Below are 15,508 nucleotides of genomic sequence, written 5' to 3'. Positions count from 1 at the left end.
CTTACCCTCTCCCTTAAAACCCACATCCTTTCGTCTTTCCCTCTCCGACAAAAGGCAGAGCTAAGCACTATCTGTCGGCGAATTAAGGGAGCTATAAAGTTTCATTTAGTTGTACATTTGTTCGCCATTTCAGCCAATAAAGTTTTTGGTCCCTTTTTCTTCGAAGGTGCTACTGTTTCAAATGGCTCTGAGCACTATGGGACTCAACATCTTAGGTCATAAGTCCCCTAGGTGCTACTGTAACTGGACTACAGTATCTGGAGATGTTAGAGAATTGGCTGTTCCCTCAGCTCGAACAAGAAGCACAACAATTCATATTTCAGCAGGATGGAGCGCCACCACAATGGCACTTATCTGTCCGTAACTACCTGAACGTCAACTACCCGAGGCGATGGATCGGCCGCCAGGCAGCCCATGACAGAGCACTTCATCACTGGCCTCCAAGAAGCCCTGATCTTACCCCCTGCGATTTTTTCTTACGGGGATATGTTAAGGATATGGTGTTTCGGCCACCTCTCCCAGCCACCATTGATGATTTGAAACGAGAAATAACAGCAGCTATCCAAACTGTTACGCCTGATATGCTACAGAGAGTGTGGAACGAGTTGGAGTATCGGGTTGATATTGCTCGTGTGTCTGGAGGGGGCCATATTGAACATCTCTGAACTTGTTTTTGAGTGAAAAAAATCTTTTTAAATACTCTTTGTAATGATGTATAACAGAAGGTTATATTATGTTTCTTTCATTAAATACACATTTTTAAAGTTGTGGTATTCTTTTTGAATATATATATATATATATATATATATATATATATATATATATAGACACACACACACACACACACACACACACACACACACACACACACACACACTCCTGGAAATTGAAATAAGAACACCGTGAATTCATTGTCCCAGGAAGGGGAAACTTTATTGACACATTCCTGGGGTCAGATACATCACATGATCACACTGACAGAACCACAGGCACATAGACACAGGCAACAGAGCATGCACAATGTCGGCACTAGTACAGTGTATATCCACCTTTCGCAGCAATGCAGGCTGCTATTCTCCCATGGAGACGATCGTAGATATGCTGGATGTAGTCCTGTGGAACGGCTTGCCATGCCATTTCCACCTGGCGCCTCAGTTGGACCAGCGTTCGTGTTGGACGTGCAGACCGCGTGAGACGACGCTTCATCCAGTCCAAAACATGCTCAATGGGGGACAGAGCTGGAGATCTTGCTGGCCAGGGTAGTTGACTTACACCTTCTAGAGCACGTTGGGTGGCACGGGATACATGCGGACGTGCATTGTCCTGTTGGAACAGCAAGTTCCCTTGCCGGTCTAGGAATGGTAGAACGATGGGTTCGATGACGGTTTGGATGTACCGTGCACTATTCAGTGTCCCCTCGACGATCACCAGTGGTGTACGGCCAGTGTAGGAGATTGCTCCCCACACCATGATGCCGGGTGTTGGCCCTGTGTGCCTCGGTCGTATGCAGTCCTGATTGTGGTGCTCACCTGCACGGCGCCAAACATGCATACGACCATCATTGGCACCAAGGCAGAAGCGACTCTCATCGCTGAAGACGACACGTCTCCATTCGTCCCTCCATTCACGCCTGTCGCGACACCACTGGAGGCGGGCTGCACGATGTTGGGGCGTGAGCGGAAGACGGCCTAACAGTGTGCGGGACCGTAGCCCAGCTTCATGGAGACGGTTGCGAATGGTCCTCGCCGATACCCCAGGAGCAGCAGTGTCCCTAATTTGCTGGGAAGTGGCGGTGCGGTCCCCTACGGCACTGCGTAGGATCCTACGGTCTTGGCGTGCATCCGTGCATCGCTGCGGTCCGGTCCCAGGTCGACGGGCACGTGCACCTTCCGCCGACCACTGGCGACAACATCGATGTACTGTGGAGACCTCACGCCCCACGTGTTGAGCAATTCGGCGGTACGTCCACCCGGCCTCCCGCATGCCCACTATATGCCCTCACTCAAAGTCCGTCAACTGCACATACGGTTCACGTCCATGCTGTCGCGGCATGCTACCAGTGTTAAAGACTGCGATGGAGCTCCGTATGCCACGGCAAACTGGCTGACACTGACGGCGGCGGTGCACAAATGCTGCGCAGCTAGCGCCATTCGATGGCCAACACCGCGGTTCCTGGTGTGTCCGCTGTGCCGTGCGTGTGATCATTGCTTGTACAGCCCTTTCGCAGTGTCCGGAGCAAGTATGGTGGGTCTGACACACCGGTGTCAATGTGTTCTTTTTTTCCATTTACAGGAGTGTATATATATAAAAACAAAGATGATGTGACTTACCAAATGAAAGTGCTGGCAGGTCGACAGACACACAAACATACACACAAAATTCAAGCTTTCGCAACAAACTGTTGCCTCATCAGGAAAGAGGGAAGGAGAGGGAAAGACGAAAGGATGTGGGTTTTAAGGGAGAGGGTAAGGAGTCATTCCAATCCCGGGAGCGGAAAGACTTACCTTAGGGGGGAAAAAAGGACGGGTATACACTCGCACACACACACATATCCATCCACACATATACAGACACAAGCAGACGTATTTAAAGACAAAGAGTTATATATATATTCACACACACACACACACACACACAGATATATATATATATATATATTACGACACTGCTTATTAAGGGGAGCCAGAATGATGAAAACGGCAAAAATTAAGGTTTTTGGGTTTTTTCATTATAAAATTATTAGGAATTTTTTGGTTAAAACGATCAAGTTTCACTCTTCTAAGTGTGTTTTTTATCGTTTCAAACTTGATGCGCTGCACTCCGTAAATGGCCATAGTGAGTTGGTGTGTTATCTCTGACGGCATCGCTCACAGTCTTTAGGCAGCGTTTCTTGGCGGAATTCGACATTGTTTTGTTTTCCAACATTATAGGCCTTGATCTCTGTGACAGGTGTATGTTCATATCTGTAAACAAAAATGGCATACTGTGTTTGTTGACTTGTGAAGTTTGCTATGTGTTTGTTGCCTGTCTCAGCAATTTTGCATATTTGATGAATTTTCATCATATCTGTGTTACATATTTGGTTTGTGGATATAAATATGCCACGTTTCACCAATCGAATGTATAAGAAAAGATGCAATGAGTGGAAGAAGAAATCATTTGTTGTGTCACAGGGAGATGCTGTTCCGCTTGCTTCACCAAACACTCCAAATCTGTGTGAGAAAACTTCTTCCAGCAAGAAACTTTTTGACAGCAAAGAAAAATTTGAAAATTACGAAAGTGACAGTAATGATGTGAATTAAATAATTAACATTTCCTTGCTGTCTAATATTTTAAAACATAATGTATTATGCCAAGTTTGCAAAGAAAGAGGACTCAAATTGAAAATAATTTCGCACATTGGCTTGGCATGTAAAATGTTATTGAAGAGTGACAAATTTGGTGGAGAGGTTTCGTTTTATAATTCTAATAGTATTACTCATAGTGTTAACAGGGGGAAGACAGTGTATGACACAAATGTTAGGCTGGTGTATGGCTTGCATTGGACACGAAAGGGCAGTGGTACAGGGACAATGTTATGTGGAATTATGAACTTGCCAAAACCACCAACCAAGTTTAGATTATTGGTGGGATCTTCTGCTAAAGATGTTGCACAAGCAACAATGAAGAAAGCAGTTGAAGAGGCTGTGACTGATAATGGAAATTGTAGAGATTTAACCATTGCTTTAGATGAATCACGGCAACTTAGAGGTCATAAAACTTTAAATGGAGTTGTGACAGCTACCAGTGGAGACAGTTGCAATGTTACTGATGATGCTATTCTCTCCAAACATTGTACATGTAAGGGCAATACCAAGGAGCAACATAATGAAGGTTGTGAAGCAATTTTCGTGGCACAAGTGGAGCGATGGAAGTAGAGGGAGTGAAAAGAATATTTTCTAGATCAGAGGAGTGGTATAATGTACGATATACTAACTATCTAGGGGATAGTGATCCTAAGGGATACAAAACTGTGGAGGAACTCAAACCTTATTGCAAAGAAATTCACATTAAAAAACAGGAATGCACTGGACATGTGCAGAAGCACATAGGAGCTCGCTTGCACAAACTGAAGCAGACATTAGGATTCCAGAAGCTTAGTGATAGTAAGACCCTTGGAGGAAGAGGGAGATTGACAGATGAAACAATTGACAGATTGCAGAGGTATTATGGTTGTGGAATTAGGCAAAATACAGGAAGCACCTAGCGTATGAGGAAAGCAGTATGGGCATTATTTTTTCATATTTTATCAACAAATGAGCACCCGCAAGATACAGCATGTCCCACAGGTGATGGCTCATGGTGTAAGTACCAATCAGGGAAGGAATATGACCATAAAAACAGTTTGCCAAATGCTGTAACTGATGCAATTAAGCCCATATTCAGAGATTTGTCACAGCCAAATTTATTGGAAGAGTGCCTACTTGGGAAAACACAGAGTCCCAATGAAAGTGTGAACAATTTAATTTGGATTAGGATTCCAAAAACAGGGTTTGTACAGATAAAAGCATTGCACTTTGGAATGTATGATGCAGTTGCAACATACAAAGCTGGAAACACAAAATGTGAAGTGCTGAAAGGTTTAGGTTTCCAACCAGGGCACAACACTATTTCCACAATGCACCTAATTGATGAAGGTGCAGCAAGAAGAGACAAAAGTCTGCAACATGCAGCAAACAGGAAGAAGAGACCAGTGAAAAGAAAACTAACACTAGAAACAGAAGAGGATGCTGATGATCCATCATAAGGAGCACGAGTGTATTAAAAAACTCTGGGCGCCATTTCCTGCAAGTTTCAAATTTTCATACTTAAGGAACATTTTCTCAAAAACTACTAACAGTAGAGGGCTCAAAATTATACGTAATATTGTTTACTTCATTTCCTTCATTGTTACAAAATACTGTGTAATTACAGAGTTATAGAAGAAAAGATGCAAAGTTTTAGAGAAAAAACTGGCAACATTAAAAAAAAATTGTAAAACAAAAACCAGTAAATATTTCTTAACATGACATTATAACTTTGTAGAGAAATACTCATTGAAAACGTTGTCCTGATTTCAGAGTCATATGTCTAATGGTTTAAGAAAAAATGTTCATTGTATTTGCTGAAATTAACATTGAGGAAATAGAATATTCCGGCTCCCCTGTTGGAAAAACTTTTTGGAATTTCGTTTGAAAGTCCATCAATACCACATTAATCCCAGTACTAGCTGAAGTCTTTGAGAGCATCATGTGTAAACAAATTTATGAGCACCTAGAACCAAAGAAGATGTTAAGTACATCACAGTTTTGTTACGAAAGACAGATCATGCATGCATGCTGTAGTGCTCTTAGAGATATTTTATCAGCATTCGATGACTGTGCTCATACACAGTTAATCTACTGTGATCTAAGTACAATCTTCAATTGTGTTGAGAATCATATTTTGCTCTGCAAACTACAACACTATAGAATTTGTGGCAAAACTCTGAAACTAATGAATCATATCTCAATAAAAGAAAGCAGGCAGTGAGTTCAGGAGGTCAGTTATCAAACACACTTGATGTTCAACATGGAGTGCCACAGGGACCAAAATTAGGTATCTTTCTATTCCTAGTAGAAATAAATGACACACAAGATAATACAGATGCAAAGACATACACATACGCAGATGATACTGCTTTTCTGTCTGTAAACTAGGTATCTGAAGACCTTGTCAAAAGAAGCAAATTGGTGAAAGAAAGAGCAGCACCCTGGTTCAGTGCAAATGGTTACTAGTAAATGTAAATAAGATGCAGAATATGTGGTTCAGTTAAGCCAAGGCTGCAAAAATGAAAAACAAAATGTAACATTTTGAGACATTACACTTGACGACAAATTAATGTGGAACTCCCTTGTAGATCAAGCAACAGATTATCAAGAGAAATAAACTTGAAAATTGACTGTTGTCATGTGTCACCTTCAAATATGTAAGGACAGCCTATTTTGCCTTTTTTCGATCTACTTTAAAATACAAATTAATATTCTGAAGAAATAGCAAAAAATAAATAAAATTCTTGTAATTCCGAAGAAGGCAACTATGGTAATGGCAAGAACAATTGGAAAAACTCACTGGAAGTCTTCATTCACGAAGTATAAGATTGCAGTTACTATACGTATTCAAAAAAATCACTGAACAACAAGATTTCAGTGTAACAACTCAAAAACATGATTATAATACAATGACAATTACTATTCTGCTCTTACCATGAAACAGACTAGCAAAAACAAACAACAGTCATGCCTATACAGCAATCCAAATACATAACAAACTCTGTAAACACTGCACTGCTTCTTGCTGGCTAACCCATTTTATTCTTTAGAAGAATTTTTAGAAATGTCTAATACACCAATGTAAATGCGTATTTTGTAATATAAATAACTAAAGGTACTGACAAAGTTTACTGCATGTACAGATGCTGAACAACTAATAAAGAATATGAACCCTAGCTTTCACTTCTTAGAAATTTTATAATTCAGTGAAGGATGTTGGTGCTGCTTCTAGTTGTTTAAAGTTTTGTGGAGTGACAGTTTTTAATATATTTTCTTGCTTCTCAAAATGAACTGCTTAATCATTTTTGCTACTACACTTAGAAAGTAGTTGGTAAAAGTACTTGCAACTTGTGAATTATCAGTCACAACATTGTCATTTAAGTTTTGGCTGTCCTGTCTCTCATTTGACAATATTCCATACAGTTTTAATCTTATTATCAGCATGATTAATTTTAGTCAGGACATTTTAATGGCTTCCCTTAAAATAATATTGTAGTTTGTGCCAAATGTCAGATCCTGACTTGTTCTGTCCTTTTAATTACCTATGACTGTTTGTAATTGGCCTTCTGGATAACTTTTTAGGAAAGCATATTTCAAATATCAATACAAATTTACTATGGAATAAATTGAATTTGATTTTAGCACCTCTTTCTACGTCTACTTTATCCCACACCACCCCTTTTAGCTTACTCTTAAAACATTGTATTCTGTTCTCATTAATAGGCCTCTCTGCTTTGTATGAACCTGTCTCATGGCTGTAAGGTCCTATACTGTTTATTTACATTAACTGCGCATCATGATCAGATTGTCCATTAACCACTGGGTCCAGATTAATTGTTTCAGTTCGAGCACTGCCTATAAAAATGTCATCAATCAGTTTTCTACTATCTTCCTCCACAAGTTGGAAAATTGACTAGTGAAATTATATCGAAACACCCACATAATGATTCTAGTTCACTTTTCCTGTCTCTATCGTTTAAGAAAACTACATTGAAATCTCCACAAACTACTAACTGTTTCTTCTTGTTTGACAAATAGCTCAATAATGCATCTAGATTTCTCATAAGTAGCTGAAAGTTTTCTGGAGGGGATCTGCAGACTGTTACTATTATCAGAGAAGTATTCTGCAGTAACAACCCACAAGCACACACTTCTAGGTTCTGATTAACACAAAGAGTATTGGTTTCATTCTTTTTTTTTAAATTTTGTGTCCCACTTTTACATAATTTGCAACTCCTCCTTTTTCCATGTTAATTCTACACAAAATGATGCTACTATGTAATCCCTGATATTTAACTTCTCCATCCTTGTGGCTATCTGGTGTTCAGAGGGGCACATGCCATTTATCATTTCAGAAGTTTCCACAACTTCATGGCTTACTAGAAAGTTCTTGCTTTACAACCCCTTCATGTTCCAATGAAACAAATTAATTATATTTTTCTGGAAATTGTTACATAATGATTCTGTTTGCTCCAGTTTCCTTCTATATTGCCTGTCATGTGTAACCTGGCTCCACCCCAAAAAATGTGTCCCTATGACTCCAGTGATCACAGGAATTTTGTTTTGTGTGCTTGCAGCCCCCACCCCCATTGCACTTTCTGCAAGATGCTCAGCTAATCTTTCATTCTCCCTCCTACTCAGGTGCAGACCATGATTCGAGCATCCCAATCTCCCAGTTGCAGCAACAGACACAGATCTGATATGAGACTTTGTCTCAGTCAGAAGCAATCTGATTAGCTCTCGTTAAAAAGGCTGTTAGTGCTCTACATCAAAATCTCTGCACAATGCCCCATGTTCACTGTCCCTTCCTGCATATATCATTCAAATATACAGCATATACATGTACTGAAGTGATAATCTCACCTCTTGTTAATTTATTTTCTGCTTCTGTAGAATCGACAACAACTTCTTGCTTTATTTCTGATGGTTGTGTAAGTGCCCTTGCCCTAGCATCAGAAGATGAAAATTTGACAGTTGTTGAACCTGTAAAATTATTGCAAAAAAAAAAATGCTATAAATAACAAGAATAAATTTTACACAGTACAAATGCCAAAAGCAAATCAAACCACTGTTCCAAAACACTTTAAACCATTATGAACTCCCGCTCCATTACTGTAACATACTGTAATACAAACTATAGTTCCTGTTATTGCTATAACAAGAATTATAATTATTATCTTGAAATCTCATTCATTCATTTCACCAACATGCAACCAAACTCTGGTCAAGTGGAGCATTCGACACAGTGCGTCAGCTTTGACTGATGACATAATGATGTTAAGGCATATGACATCATATTTTGATGGTGTATTTGAAAGTTGGCTTTTGAAGTAGGCACTGTTTGATGTGGCATTCCCTTTTGGTAAATTTCCATTTCTGGAAAACTGACGGGCACAATGTATCTGTAATTTGCATTTGGAGATTTCTGTATTATTGCCATAGATTTGACTTTACAATATAGTAGCTGAATGTTGAACTAGGAAATACATGAAAATATGATACCATTTTTGCAAAAGTATGGGGCGCTGTCTGGTATGCTGACCTGGCAAGACTGAAAGACCACCAGAAGCACAAACTTTGATGACAGCCGCTATTTGGAACTGCTGCAACCTCCGAGCACTGCCATCGCTGCCGCAAGAACACGCTGTCATCGCACCTATCAGCATTCACAGTGGCCCCCTAAAACCAGCAGCTCAGCCCTCAGTAATCAGTCATGATTTCTTGCACCATTATATTGATATCGCTATACATCATTGTCTATGTTCTGAATTCACTACATCTCAGCCTTCAGTCTTAGTTTATTTGTTGGACTTATTACTCTCCCATGCCTTCTCCACTGCTTGTTGTTCCCTAGTTGATTTTTTCCGCCTGTTTACTCTCGGCAACTGGGTGTGATGCCCTCAGCTGGTCGGCCTGTTGTACTGGTTTTCAAGTCGTTCCCGGTCTTGTCAAATTCAGGTCACAGAAACTGTTGACGAGGTAAACATTTAGCAGTGTCCCATGGATTCCAAGCTCGTAAAACTCGTGGAGCAGCAACAGCAACAGGGCGAAACAGGTCAAAACCCTCGTGGGTGCCAGCTACTGTGCTTGCCACCCATGGGAGATGCCTTACGACAGTTGACACTCCGAGGACGTTGGAGTGCCATTATTCAAATCAACTCCACCTGCACCAACAGACTGCACCACTATCAGATCTATAACACCCACCCTTGCCGATCCCCTACCCTCCTAGGTACAATTTTCACTCCAGTGTACCACAAGCGGCTCCCACGGATGCAGGCATGGAGGTGGAGTCCTCACTGTGGCCTCCACCCCCATGGCCATCATCAGCCCTACCATCTTGCCCCAGTGTGTTGCATGACAACCACGCCTCTTCCTTTCAAGTGACAGGCTTCAATGCCAAATCTCCTTACGTGACAACATTTCACCTTCCCAAGCTTCATGCTGGGCGCTTCCACCCCTACGTGCCCATTTCAGGGGAGAGGGAACCAGTATCATGGCCCGGTGAGTTTGAAAGCCCGGTGGAATGCACAGACCTTGATGACAGCCACTAGGCAGCAATCTGTGAGGGATGCTGCAGTGCCGACGTGAAGATACTCCTGTCGTGCTACCCTATCAGTACTCGCGGTGGCTTTTTAAAGGCAGCAGTCCAGCACCTCAGCAGTCAGTCATGATTTCTCTGTGCTGTTGTACTGATACAGCTATACGTCTTAGTTCAAAATTCACTATGGCTCCAGTTTCGATTTTAGTTTACTTGCTGGACTTATTACTCTATCATGCTGTCTCCATTGTTTGTCGTTTGTCAGTTGCTATTGTCCACCTATTTACTCCCAGGCAACTTGTTGTGATGAACTTGTCTGGTCGGCCTGTTGTACAGGTTCTTGAGCCATTCCCAGTCTTGTTGGATTCTGGTCACAGTACACTGACCAAATATCAAACTACAGTAAACCTATGACAATGGTACAATCACAGGGGGTTGGAGCTTTTCAGAGATTGATGAATCAACTTTTGTTAATGTTGAATATAGGAAGGGTAAAGGAGTTGTGTGTAATCGGGTGTGGAAACCACCTGCTTTTTAGGTGTTGGGAACCTGCAGTGGTTTATAAGCTCACACCAAAAGTCATTGGTAAGAGTTTCAGATCATTTTGCTTCTCATTGGGAAGTTGTGAACCACAGAACTTAGTTTAAAAAAGGAAAGGGTTGTACGAAAACTATGGAAGGTCACTGGGGTGCTGTGATATAATTGCACTTATTGGTCAGCACTGCAGTCCTCGTTGAGCTTTGGTCTCTTTTGTCACCTGCCTACATTCTCAACATCCTCCTTTGTATCTTCAAGCAATCTTTTCTTAAAATTCACTGGAACATGTAAATGCTCCCTGTGCAGCATTGCAGATGCCTTCGATACGTATGTGTCTCATGGGAACCAAAATTATTGTAACGAGGGTCAGAAGATGCTCTTCTGACCTGCAAGGTTGTTTGGATTAATACTATTGACAGAGGAGATTTACTGTCTATTTTAATTCTTTTTAAAACTTACAAGAAAAACGCATAAACTGAATGTTATGAGTTGAATTATGGGAGGTACGGCAGGCTTGGGAGAGGGGGGAGGGGGGGGGAGGGGAGGGCATATTTGTGGTAGGTAAGTCTCTTTTAATAAGAATTTTGCGGAGGGGATGTAGCTCTCTTTTCGTATGAATTGAGGAATGAGGGTGTTGGAAGAACAGTGGGAGTTTTGTGCATTTAAGTCTTTTGTGTTTGTTATGATTTATTTCAAATAAAGTGTTCTTTCATTTGTTGTATAACTTAACTTTAGTCTACACAATAGGTATTACAGGAAACTAGATATTTGTTGGTGAGGAGGGTGGGTTTTGATATTTCAGTGATTTTTTTTTGAGAGGGGGGGATTATGGATGCTTGGTTCGGGTGATTAGATAGGCTATGTATTTAATTTTTTTTGTGTGTGTTTTGGTTTGCATATTAATTAGTGTTTTATTTTTGATTTTTATTTTCAGTAAGTCTTGATTAATTTTTTATGATGATGATTCTGAAACGTATGTTAGCTATGTAATGTATTTATTAAGTTCTTAGGATTTTGTGAGAAACAGGACTGATGGGTATCATATGGTTCATTGCATCCATATAGGTTAACTGAAGTTTATGATATCAGTTCTATGTTCAAACAGTTTTGGTCCCCCCCCCCCCTCCCCCCCCCCCCCCCCCCATCTCCTTATACTGCTGTTTTGAGATTTGTGAGTATTGTGGAGTTCAGTTTAGTTATAAGCGTTGATTTAGGCAATGATACCAATTTTACCCCAGAACTGGACATTTTGTTAACATTCTTGCTTACTGGTTGGTTTCTGTCATGCAGTCAATTTTAGCTACATATTTTAAGTGAAGATAATGATACCAGCATTATGTCAAAACTGGTTTGCTATTTTGAAGATAACACCAATTTGTGGTTGGCTTGTTTAGGTTCACTTAAAGTAACGATACAAATTTTAAATATGAATTAGCTATAATTTTACAGATATTGTGTTTCATGGTTGCCGGATGTTATCAAGTTTAATTTACCTATAAAGATTTAGTGACTACAATGATAACAATTTTACAACTGAATTGGCTTTTTTTGGTTACGTTGTTTTTGGGTATCCAGTAGTTCCAAAGAAAACAATACCAATTGGCTCTGAGCACTATGGGACTTAACATCTGAGGCCATCAGTCCCCTAGAACTTAGAACTACTTAAACCAAACTAACCTAAGGACATCACACACATCCGTGGCCGAGGCAGGATTCGAACCTGCGACCGTAGCGCTCGCACAGTTCCAGACTGTAGCAACTAGAACCGCTCGGCCACACTGGCCGGCAAACAATACCAATTATATGGTGTATTGCGCATGTTTTATTTAATGCAAGGTTCATGGTTAAAAACTAGGATGTAGTTTACACATTGTTGGTGGATCTCAGTGGTTTGCCCTCACCCAAAAACCTCAACTTCTCACGATATGTAACTAACTATTATGATATAAAATCACTGGTAAAAATATACCCACTGCATCTTCTTTTGTAAGTTATTAGCAGAGGTTGAGGGTGGAACCTACAGAATCTCTGATTCTGCCGACTGCTGTCATCCTAAATGGAACAAATGACAGTGGTTAATGTTCCCATTAACACTGAAGTGGGGATGGGATGGAAAGCATTCTGTTTCCGAAATTAATATGCAGAAGCCACATACACAGTATTTGCATTCAGCAGAGACGCTGTATTTGTATTCACTAAGTGATGGTTCAACCACAAGAAACTACACATTGAAGAGGTTTCTCATCACCCTCATACAAGTTCTCTGTGGCTGGAACCCAGTTTTCCTGAATGCAATTCAAGTCTCTTACTTAATCTGTATACTATAATAATATAATATATGAGTGTACTGCTTACTGCTAGCAATGACTGTGCCAGCCATATGTAACATAACAAATTAAAATTAAAATCTGTACTTTGGTAAAACCTGTTGTTTCCTCCATTATATTAAATAGGCCTAGCTGTTGTGTAACACTTGCTGATAGCTAGTATTTACCTGGTTACATTGGTATTTATCTAAGGAAGTAGTTAGGATACATACACCTGCAACAACATGCGCCTGTTTAATATACACTAATGTTGTGTGATGAAACTTTACAACAACTATCAATTTCTATGCAGCTAAGGGGAATTTCAAAGCCTTGAATTTATATTGTCAGGTACTTCAGGGCGCAAATCTAGAATTATAAGATCGTTACGTATGGATGGTTGTAGTTGCATACCTACAACAAATTCGTAAACATTGTAAACGACATGTATTGAACGTCGCATTCAATGGAAATAAACCAGGTAAATGCTCACAATAAAAAAGGCATCGGGTATGGAATTCGAGTTACACAAATAATTAGGAGGCACACAAATGGATGCTACGTAAAACGTTCCGTACTAATCTCGCTAGAGCTGAGAAGTTGTGCACTAACATTTGTTACTAAGAAAGATGTAGCAATGAAACTAACAGCAGAATCACTGCTTCAATATGGCAAATACACTGCTTAGTTTATGTTTCTTGTCATCAAATGTAACTTTACAATTCGTTCTGAAAAAGTACAATAATTACTAGCATACTATCATAATTATTACTAACCTGCTATGGGGAAAAATTGTCTTTTACTAACCCATTTATGGGTACCAAATGAGATTCGGCCGAAACTTTTACATATTGTAGCCAATGCCATTACGTAATAATCAACATGAAAACCACAAGGAGTATTTTTTTAAATATATTTGGTTAATCCTTCTCCGCACAACTATTCGTGCAGTACACTGTGCCCCATGCTTTGTTTTGTAAACATTTCAGACCAAAGATTAAAGGCCCCTCAACGTGCAACAATTTGTCTGTGCCAGTGATCTCCATATTAGTATAGAGATCACTGGTCTGTGCACTTTCAGCTGCGCAGACAGGTCGTTGCACATATACAGGAGATTTGCGCAGGTTTCAGATGTGCGCATAGCTGGAAGATGGAGTTCGAGGTTTTAGCGAAATAGCTGAAACCTGTGAGTTCGAATCACTTCTGCGCAGACAAGCTGACCGGCGCTAATACGAGTTCGATTCAGTTGTTTGTTCAGTCAGGCGTTTCTCGTCAGTTTGTGTGCAGATTGAATATTAAAATGACAGCTAAACGTCAGTGTTCTAGACAGCTCATTGTAGAATTTGTCAAATTGCATAGGAATCACGCATGTTTGTGGAAAATCAAAAGTAGGGGCTATAGCGATAGGGATAAGAAGGTAGCTGCTTATAATTCTTTAACAAATAAATTACGAGCTGCTGACCCCACGGCTCTCCCAAGGCCATCAGTAGTTCTAATGGAATGTTGTCTACTCCTGGGGCCTTGTATCGACTCAGGTCTTTCAGTGCTCTGTCAAACTCTTCACGCAGTATCATATCTCCCATTTCATCTTCATCTACATCCTCTTCCAATTCCATAATATTGTCCTCAAGTACATCGCCCTTGTATAGACCCTCTATATACTCCTTCCACCTTTCTGCTTTTCCTTCTTTGCTTAGAACTGGATTTCCATCTGAGCTCTTGATATTCATACAAGTGGTTCTCTTTTCTTCAAAGGTCTCTTTAATTTTCCTGTAGGCGGTATCTATCTTACCCCTAGTGAGATAGGCCTCTACATCCTTACATTTGTGCTCTAGCCATCCCTGCTTAGCCATTTTGCACTTCCTGTCGATCTCATTTTTGAGACGTTTGTATTCCTTTTTGCCTGTTTCACTTACTGCATTTTTATATTTTCTCCTTTCATCAATTAAATTCAATATTTCTTCTGTTACCCAAGGATTTCTACCAGCCTTCGTCTTTTTACCTACTTGATCCTCTGCTGCCTTCACCACTTCATCCCTCAAAGCTACCCATTCTTCTTCTACTGTATTTCTTTCTCCCATTCCTGCCTTTGTTCCCTTATGCTCTCCCTGAAACTCTGTACAACCTCTGGTTTAGTCAGTTTATCCAGGTCCCATCTCCTTAAATTCCCACCTTTTTGCAGTTTCTTCAGTTTTAATCTACTGTTCATAACCAATAGATTGTGGTCAGAGTCCACATCTGCTCCTGGAAATGTCTTACGATTTAAAACCTGGTTCATAAATCTCTGTCTTACCATTATATAATCTATCTGAAATCTTGCAGTATCTCCAGGCTTCTTTCATGTATACAACCTTCTTTTATGATTCTTGAACCAAGTGTTAGCTATGATTAAGTTGTGCTCTGTGCAAAATTCTACCAGGTGGCTTCCTCTTTCATCCTTAGCCCCAATCCATAATCACCTACTACGTTTCCTTCTCTCCCTTTTCCTACTACCGAATTCCAGTCACCCATGACTATTAAATTTTCGTCTCCCTTCACTATCTGAATAATTTCTTTTATTTCATCATACATTTCTTCAATTTCTTCGTCATCTGCAGAGCTAGTTGGCATATAAACTTGTACTACTGTAGTAGGTGTGGGCTTCGTGTCTATCTTGGCCACAATAATGCTTTCACTATGCTGTTTGTAGTAGCTTATCCGCATTCCTATTTTTTTATTCATTATTAAACCTACTTCTGCATTACCCCTATTCGGCTTTGTATTTATAACCCTGTATTCGCCTGACCAAAAGTCTT

The 15,508-nt window shown here is 40.2% G+C and overlaps 1 protein-coding gene across 1 annotated transcript in view; it reads right to left on the bottom strand.

The window, feature by feature from the left end:
* LOC126475198 (39S ribosomal protein L21, mitochondrial) overlaps positions 1-13,758 on the bottom strand; it is a 38,258-nt gene extending 24,500 nt beyond the window's left edge. Inside the window, exons 1-2 of the mRNA XM_050102850.1 lie at positions 13,490-13,758; positions 8,193-8,312 (exon numbers count right to left, since the gene is read on the bottom strand). Of these exons, the coding sequence (XP_049958807.1) occupies positions 8,193-8,312; positions 13,490-13,580 (211 nt within the window). The 5' untranslated portion in view covers positions 13,581-13,758. The remainder of the gene's footprint in view (positions 1-8,192; positions 8,313-13,489) is intronic.
* Between the last annotated feature and the right edge of the window lie 1,750 nt (positions 13,759-15,508).

Source organism: Schistocerca serialis, chromosome 4 (genome assembly GCF_023864345.2).
Source record: "Schistocerca serialis cubense isolate TAMUIC-IGC-003099 chromosome 4, iqSchSeri2.2, whole genome shotgun sequence".
Lineage (NCBI taxonomy): Eukaryota > Metazoa > Arthropoda > Insecta > Orthoptera > Acrididae > Schistocerca > Schistocerca serialis.
Note: the sequence above shows the minus strand (reverse complement) of the source record. Positions and strands in the feature narration are given on the sequence as shown.